Here is a 9,046-nt window from a genome sequence, read left to right on the forward strand (position 1 = left end):
GACTGGAAGTTACAGGACGATATACGTGCTATTTTATACTTAACACTGAGTCTGCAACATAGTAATAGCTGAACAAATGCTTGTTGAATGAATGGGAGAATCCTGATCTCAAAACCAAAACGTGGGAGCTGTTACTATAGTACATTGTGTTTCACCATTAGCAAAATAGTTTTTAAATTTTGAGTATTTGAGGCTAATTGCTAAGTTGAATTGGCACAGGCTCTGTGGGTCTTGATCTTGGGCACATCGGTGACCCGTTTGAAGGAATTCTGGTATAAAATGTAGAGAGCAAGGGGGCAGTCAACACAAGGGACCAGAGAGGTGAGACAGACATGCACAGCCTCGTAGAACATGAAAAGGATTCTGAATGCTAGTTTGAGTGCATTGGGGAGCCACTGAAGACTTTTTTGTCTGTTTGTTTAAGTTATATTTATTTTTCTTCTTGTGGATGATATGCGTAGAAAACATACACAAATTCAACACTTTCTCCATGCACAATTCGGTGACATTAATTACAGTCTTCCAGTTCTGCAGCCAGGCTCGCCTTCCTTCTCTGAGTGGTTCCTCCCTCATTAACAGAAGCTCCCTGTCCCCTAGGGTTTCCACATAGATAGTTTAGACGGTTCTTCAAAAAGCACAGTGCTCAGGCCTGACATTCCTTAATAGTTCAGCTAAACCACTGTTTGGTTTTAAGAAGACTTCAGGGGATATTTTTGGTTTACAGATCATCTCATGGCAATAGTTTCAGGGGGTTCATCCAGCCTGAAACCATTGCTCTGGAAATCTAGAGTCCATGAAAATTTTCATTTCTTTTCTACATTTTCCCTCTTTTGATCAAGATTCTGCTATATAATCTTTGATCAAAATTTTCAGTAATGGTAGTCAGCCACCAACCAGTTCTTGTAGTCTCATGGCAAAGGAGAGAATTGTTTGTGGAGGAAATCAGCCACACATTTCATTTTCTCTTCCTATTCCTGACTGTCAATCTTCTTCTGTTGGTCCAGGCAAATGGAGGCCAATAGTTGTGCCTTGGATGGTCACTTACAAGCTTTTGAGATTCCAAACACTACAGGAGGTATAACAGAAGCAATAAACATGTTATTAGGCCAATTAACTGGTATTTCCCATGAAACCATGACCATAAGCTTCCAGATCAAGGAACCAAATCCCATGAGGTGTTTGGTTGTACCTATGGAGTCCCAGCATCTAGTCTTTTTTATTTTGGTCATGATTGAAATATATCTATTACCCAACTCTTGCCATTTCAGCTTTTTACAGATATGCGACTTATTGACAGCACTTAACCATACTCAGCTGCGCAATCCTACCCTTGCCACTGAAGGTTTCAACCAGAGAGAACACACAAGATCCCATTAGCTTTGTGCCTTCAAGAGAACATTGACTCCTATGAGGAGAATGGGCTGTGGATGGCAGGCGTGGAAGCGAGAGTCCAGTCAGGAGGCTGTTGCAATAGTCCAGGAACTTAGACAAGGGTGGTGGCAGTGCAGGTGGAGACGAGGGTATGGATTTGTGGCATATGTTAGAGCTGGAAGCACCAGGGCTTGAGGTTGACTTCAATGTAACCGGTGAAAAAGAAAGAACAATAGTATGACCTACCTCACAGTGTTCCCATGGGGGATTAAATTGTATTGTGTACACAGAGTGACTAACACGGTATCTGGCCCTTTGCAGGTTGGGCTCAATGAATGTCAGCATTGTTTTTATGCATTCAGCCTTCCTCATCTTCTTCAGAGAGGACGCTTCCTCCTTCTCTGAGGCTGAGAACTTTGGTCACAGAGGTTTGTCTGCCCTGGAGCACTCCTCGATGTCCTGAGTCCTTTTCTGCCATGATTGGCTTCCCTGTAGACACTGCCTGTCACCACATAGAAACCCGTCACAGTCCATGAGGCCCTCCTTACTGGAACAGGGAGAAGGTAAGGGTAGGGAAATAGGTTTGTGTTCCTTGCCATCCATACTTTTAGTTTCTCTAAGCCTAACTTAAGGAGCTCTAGTGCCTAAGGCATTTGACTGCTAACCAGAAGTTTGATGGTTCAAACCCACCAATCACTCTGCAGAAGGAAGACTGGGCAATCTACTTCTGTAAAGATTTACTGCCTCAGAAATCCAGTGGGGGTTTCTATGAGTCAGAATTGTAAGTTAGTAAGCCTAACTTACTAAGCTGTAGGGGTTGGGTAATTTCAGAGGGAAATTATTATATAGGATAGGAAAAGTGACAGGTCGGGCTCACTTAAGATTTCCCTGAGTGTCCGATGGTGAAAACCCAAAACCTGAGCCCTTTCTAAGGACAGAAGCTACTCATGCCTCACCTCAACTGTATACCTTGGCTCTCAAACTGTTTCCCCTGAGGGGCTTCCTTCTTCAAGTCTCTGAAGCTCCACCAGCCCCTCAAGTCTGAGTCATTCACTCTGGAGCAGTGCCCCAGTGCTGAGTGACACCTTTGACCACTCAACTCTTACAGAATAATAGCTAGATCCCTTAGACAGGAGTGGACCTGGGGCCTCCACCTCCAATTTTCCTTACTATGAGCTCCATTAAGGACCCCTGGTAGCACAGTGGTTAAGTGCTCAGCTGCTAATGGAAAGTTTGACAGTTTCTCCCTGGGAGGAAGATGTGGCAGACTGCTCCCGTAAAGATTACAGCCTTGGAAATCCTGCGGGGCAGTGCTACTCTGTTTGAATGGGTCATTATGAGTTGGAAAAATTAGCTACTGAAAACCACATAGACCACAGCTGTACTCTGACCCAATGTGGTGTTACCATGAGTCAGAGTCAACTTGACAGTGACTAGAAGTGTGTGGGTGTTTAATTTCTCAACAGACATTAATTTTCACATATTTCAAATATACATGAGAAAAGACAATATGTCCTCAAATAATGGCACACCTCATCCCTACTTTGAAGGAGCTCTGGTGGCATAATGGTTATAGCATTCAGTTGTTAACCAAAAGGTCGGTGGTTTGAGGCCACCAACCACGCATGGGAGAAAGATGAGGCAGTGTGCTTCTGCAGAGATTTCAGCCTTGGAAACCCTATGGGAGCAGTTCTATTCTGTCCTAAAGGGTCACTATGAGTTGGAACCAACGTGAGGGCTGTGGGTTTGGTTTTCATCCCTACTTCAGAGTAGTAAATTCTGAGTCAAACTACAACAACAAAAAAAACCCACTGCCATCAAATTGATTCTGACTCATAACATAACAATCCCCATTAGGTTTCTAAGACAGTAAATTTTTACAGAAATAGATTGCCCTGTCTTCCTTCCACAAAGCAACTAGTGGGTTTGAACTATCAACCTTCAGGTTAACAGTCAAATACCTTAGGCATTGCACCACCAGAGTTCCTTAAAACAAAAAAAACCCAAACTAACTGCTGTTGAGTCAGATCTGACTCACAGAGACCTCTCCTTGGGTTTTTGAGGCAGTATCACTACAGAAGTAGATTGCCCAGGGAGTGCCTGGTAGGTTTGAACTACCAGCCTTCTGGTTAGTAGTCAAATGCCTTAGGCACTATGTCACCAGAACTCCTGGAGTTCCTTTAACTGTGGCTTATTCCCTGCTACCCTAGGGTCTGCCTGAATAATAAAGGCCACTCTTCAATGACAGCATTGGCTGTTTTTTAGGAGCTATGGTGGCAAAGGAGCTCTGGTAGCATAGTGCCTAAGGCACTTGACTGCTAACCAGAAGGCTGGAGGTTCAAAGCCACTCCTTGGAAGGAAGGTTGGACAATCTACTTGCATGGTGATACCATTTTGGAAACCCAAGGAGAGGTTGCTATGAGTTGGGTCCAACTCAACAGCACGTAACAACAACAACATGGTGGCGTAGTGCCTAAGGGCATTTGACTGCTAACCGGAAGGCTGGTGGTTCAAACCCAACAGCAACTCGTTGGAAGATTGGGCAATCTACTTCTGTAGAGATACCACCTCAGAAACCCAAGGAGGGGTCGCTACGAGTCAAAATCACATTTTTCATTTATTTATGAAGACTCCTTGGGATGGGTTGCCAATTTTTTTTTTTTTACACTATTATTATTATCACACATCATGAGATAAGAAAAATGTATTCAATAAGTGGTATTGTGACAGTTGGTTAATTATTTAAGTAATTTATTTAGGTAAGTAGCTAGAGCCTTGCCTTATACCTAACTAAACCCAATTCCAGATTAAAGGTTGGGGTTTTAAAAGAGAGAGGGGAACTATAGGAACCAAAAGAAAATGAAGATTTCTCTCCCACGACCTGTCACTGAACCAGATACCCAAGGACTCAGAGGACGGCCTCTAGAGCAGCAAGGAATTATTTCTTTAAAAAAGTTTTTATTGTGATTCGGGTGAAAGTTTACAGAGCAAATTCATTTTCCACACAGCAGCTCATACAGATTTTGTTTCATGACATTGGCCACAGTGCCCCACAGTGTGACAGCTCTCTTCCTACATCCTCCCTGCAGTTACCTCTTCCCTGAGCAAGGCATTTTTGAAACATAGCAATCTCTAGACTAATTCTATCAGAGGATTTAGGAAAGGCACTCAAGCGTTGGTGTTTTTAAAACTCCCCAAAAGGCTTTAACGTGTAGTCAGGTTGACAAGCATCTTTACCCAATTAAGATTTACCCTCCATTATTCACACTTCTCCCCCCCACACACACACACACCTGATGTCTAGATCCTGTATGTTAACATCTAAAACATCTCCTAAATTCAGCCTCTATTTCCATTGCCTCTATAGACATCTGGATAATTGGATAATCTGTACGTACCATATTAGGAAAAGACAGAAAGAGACTTACTTGACCAAATGGTTTTTACCTAATACCCTTGAAGCAGGGATAGGTCAAAACTGGTGCAAAGGAGAGAGGACCTAGGATTAGAAGAGATGGGGCTGACAAGTGGAGGGTAAAAGTGTGCCAGGCTGTGGAAGGAGATAAACACCAGTTTACTGCTTGGCTGGAAAGGGCTGAGACCCACTGAGGCTACATCCAGTGTCAAAGGGGTGGGACTGGCTAGAGACCAGGCCACCCTGGGCTCTGAACCCATGTCTGATTTGGGGGCTGGGCTTTTCCATGGGATATGTGTTGGGGGAGGTCAGTGGGATTCTTGGGGGTAATCTTTGTGACTGGGTTTCCTAGGGCATCGTTACAGCAGTCACATCTCCAAGGCACCAACTTTCTGAGGCTGCAGAAGGTGTTTCATTTCCAAGTGCAAACCAAACCAGCAGGTTCCCTGCATCTGGCTTGTGGTGGCCCCCATGTGAGTGCTCAGGCTCCAGTCCAGGATGTGGGAGCAGAGCAGGCACCTGACGCTCTCCAGCACCAGCTCACCAGGAAGTGAGACTTCACTGTAGCTCTTGGAGTTGGAGTCTAAACTCAAGGATCAAGTCGTGAAGGCCCTGGGATCAGACACCTCCTTCAACTCCGAGGACTCTGAGCACCTGTATTTGCCTTTCTCTTTTTCCCCTCCCTACTCCCCTCATCCTTCATCTCTTCCATCCTCGACTCTCCAATCACCCCATTCCCTTCCTCCTCTCACCTGCCCCCTGCCCGCGCCCCCTTCCTCTCCACCATTCCTTCCCTCTTCCTCGCCTCTTTTCTTTTCTTCTCCCCAAACCCTCCTCCTCCCCTTGCCTTCTCCAACTCCCGTCTTTCTTTCTCCTACAATTCTTCACCCCACAGTTCTTACTCACTCCTACATTCCACCTCCCTTCTCCCCGTTCTCCTTTTCTCTTATAGTCCATTCTCTCTCCCTCCACTTTTTCCTCACTCTCACCTCCCACCCCCCTTATCTTTCCACCTTTCCTCTCCCTCCTCCCACCCTACCATCCAGTCTCCTCCTGTCCCTGCCCCTCCCCTCACTGTTGGCTTTTATCCCGGATCCGGATGAAGGGGTTGCCCTGCCCGTGCCCTGCCCTGCCCCACTTCTGGCAACCAGGGTCTCACTTCATGGCTGAGGGCTCCGGGACTCAGGCCCCAGATAAAGGGCCCTCACTCAGCATCCAGCTCCTGCGAGCCCAGTACGAAGCCTTAAAGCAGCAGCAGAGAGCCCAGTCCCACTTGGTGGTGCTCCCGAAAGGTAGGCTTGGGCTGGTACTGGGGGCACAAGTGATGGGGAGGAAGAAGGGCCTGGCTGTGAGCCAAATGGGTGGCTAAGATGATGCAGGGAGGGCAAGGTCAGGGTCAGCCCTGCTGATGGAGAAGAGCAGATCCCAGGAGAGGTGGCTCAGGACAGCTCAGCTCGGCTCGGTCTGTCCTTCCTGATGATCCAGGAGCCTCAGTCCGACCGGACCACACAGATTCTGCACTCTGCACCTTTGTCCTGATCTCGTTAGACCGGTTGGCTTGGTGAGCCTGGCTTGGCCACCCTGCAAAGCCAGATGGGAGACAGGAGCTCTGCTTCCTCGCTGGGTTTAACTGAGGTACTTCCTGCAAACCAGAGAAATTGGCTCCGAGGGAGAAGACGTGGCATTTCTTAGCATCCTGGGAACTCTGGGGGTCAGGGGAGTGCAGGGCTCAGGGACCCATGAGGTACCTCGGGCTCCTGGAGCTTGCTGTCACCACCTCACACCACTGCCAGGGCAGGGCCAAGCAAACACAGAAGCCCCCTCCTCACAGGAAGAAGCCTCCTCCTTTTGCGAATTCAGTCAACATTCATTCCAAGAGGAAGTTAGGAGCACCAGGCTTGGGAAAACCAGTGAGGACAGAAATGGTGAGCATGTCTAGGGAGGTGGGAAGATACCTTGAAATTCAAAGCTTTGCCCTGTGGGTTTCTGTGGTTATCTGTACAGTTCAGTGGACTCAATGAAGGCCAGGCTGCACTAGGCTAGGCTAGCAAAGTCGAGGGTCAGAGAAAGCTTGCCGTTTGGACAAGAAATGTGCTTTTCTATTTTTATTTATTTTTTTTAAATTAAAGTTAGTTTTTTTTATTGAGCCAAATTGACATAACATAATATTATCCATTTTGAAGTGTCCAATCAGTGGCCTTTCATCCACACAGTAGTGTGCTGCCTCTCCCCTGAAACAGCACACTTCCCATCTTGGGCTGGTGCCATCTGGTGGGATCCCTTAGAGATGAAGTGGCACAGCCAAATAGTGCCCCCATCTCTGCAGGGCATGAGTTGAAAGCTTCCCTCCTAAAGCCCCATCCCATTCTCGAACCCAAACCCAAGCCAAGCCCTTTGCCGGCAAGTTGATTCTGATTCATGGTCTTCTGCCTCCTGGTTGCTGAGCCCTTCCTTCCATCTGGCAGCTCCCAGAATTCCTGAGCTTCCAATGCAACCTGGCGTCACGAGACACTGGGATCTAGTTGTAGCAGCAGCCTGGCTCCATGGTCACTCTGTCTTCCCGGCTCTGCTTCCTGGACACTGAGGATCATCGTCTTCTCAAATTCCTCTACTCGCTTGTCCCCATGACAGTGACATCTCCTGAGTTTGATCTCTCTTCCTCTCTCCTCGTTGGCTTTTCTTTCACTGTTTGTCCTTTAAATATCTGAATATTCCAGAGCCCTAATTTTCACTCCAGGCTCTTATCAATTTATACATGTGTTCTCCCTGATTCCATACATGTCTATGACTTTCAACGACCACCTATAAGTTGATGATCCCAAATGTGGGTCTTTAGCCCAAATGTCTCTCCCAAATCCAGGCTGCTTGGAGGCTCAGCAGACAAGCACCTGAAATGCCACATATTCAAAAACAAGTCCATCTCTCCCAACCAAAGATCTGCTTTTTCTCCTGCATTCCCTATCTCAGCAAGTGGTACCCCACTGTGCTGCCCAAGTGAAGGGGATAATTTCTTTTTTGGCTCCCTAAAATCATTTCCTCCTAATTTTGGTTTATCTTACCCTGATTTCTCCCCCTTCATTCTACTAGTACTATCACTATTTATACTAATGATAACTAATATTTATTGAGTTTTACCCTGTCAGTCACTGCGATAAAAGCTTTATTTGTATTGACTTGTTTAATTCTTACAACAACCCTAAACTTTAGCTACTATAGTTATTCTCACACATGCAGTATACTTGGTAGCTGGCTTCCTTGATGTTCTGGGCCTGGCATTCTTTCAGTTTAAACCCTGAAAAAAAAAAAAACCCAGCTCTCTGCTGACGAGTCGTTTGACTCATAGCGACCCCTCCTTGGGTTTCCAGGGCAGTATCACTTCGGAAGTAGACTGCCCCATCTTCCTTCCGAGAAGTGGTTGGTGGGTTTGAACCACCAGCCTTCTGGTTAGCAGTCAAGTGCCTTAGCACTAAACCTGAGAGCTGCCCATGTAGCTTCCAGTGGTGACCCTGCTGTGCCTTCCCTTCTCAGGGGGGAACGTGCCTGCTCCTGCTCAGCCCATGGTCAGTGCCGTTTGGATTAACAAGGAAAGAAGGAACTCACTGTCTCTGGAGGAGGCAAAGCCTGAGGCCAAGGGGATGCTGGAGGAGGCAAACAGAGTCTGTCTTCAGACCCACACATCTTCATGGCACACGCACCTAGAGATGCATCGCTTGGGCCAGAACTTCTGCCAGGAAACCAGTCATCAAGTACAGCCCACAGGCAGGCTTACTGGGACTGTGCGAAGGCTCCCTCAGGAAGGAGATCAGGGCTTGCTTGAAAACAGTCAGAGGACTCAGCAAGGGACCGAAATGCCGGCGGCAGCCCAGCATGAATGTCAGGTGGGCAGTACTCAAGCAAAGGCGGTGCAATCTGGCTCAAACAGGAGCAGCCGGTGCCCTCCTCCCACGGAGAACCTTCACAGGTCTGGCAAACCAGCTCATTATCCATTTCCCCAGAGGAAAACTCCCAGGATCTCCCAAGCTGCACGGAACCTGGGCCTATACGGCCCAGCCTGAAACTTTCTCCTCAGCCTCATCAGAGAACCAGGGAGGCAGGGCCACAACGAGGGTCTCTAGGTAGAAGCAAAAGCTGCAACTGCAGGCACTGTGGGGAGTGGACTTTGTAGTGGACACATGGTCTGGTCTTTCAAAAAAGAGATTGCCCAGGCCAGAAGGCTCATAGCTGAGGATGAAAGAGTGCTGTCCAGTCAATGCAGCCACA

At 47.2% G+C, this 9,046-nt stretch overlaps 1 protein-coding gene across 1 annotated transcript; it reads left to right on the forward strand.

Moving 5' to 3' along the window:
• Positions 1 to 5,885: 5,885 nt before the first annotated feature.
• On the forward strand, positions 5,886 to 8,841 carry CUNH9orf152 (chromosome unknown C9orf152 homolog). The gene is made up of 2 exons (XM_007936776.1): positions 5,886 to 6,078; positions 8,315 to 8,841. The coding sequence occupies exons 1-2, from the start codon at positions 5,886 to 5,888 to the stop codon at positions 8,839 to 8,841; spliced, it is 720 nt and encodes a 239-aa protein (XP_007934967.1).
• Positions 8,842 to 9,046: the final 205 nt, after the last annotated feature.

This window comes from Orycteropus afer, unplaced genomic scaffold, assembly GCF_000298275.1.
Source record: "Orycteropus afer afer isolate SDZICR_OR568_19922 unplaced genomic scaffold, OryAfe1.0 scaffold00037, whole genome shotgun sequence".
NCBI classification, from domain to species: domain Eukaryota; kingdom Metazoa; phylum Chordata; class Mammalia; order Tubulidentata; family Orycteropodidae; genus Orycteropus; species Orycteropus afer.

Bases quoted from the DNA above. Each gene is read 5' to 3' on its own strand.
- CUNH9orf152 (XM_007936776.1), top strand. From the start codon at position 5,886: ATGAAGGGGTTGCCCTGCCCGTGCCCTGCCCTGCCCCACTTCTGGCAA. The intron at 6,079-8,314 runs GTAGGCTTGGGC...TTCCCTTCTCAG, and splicing joins CTTGGTGGTGCTCCCGAAAG to GGGGGAACGTGCCTGCTCCT.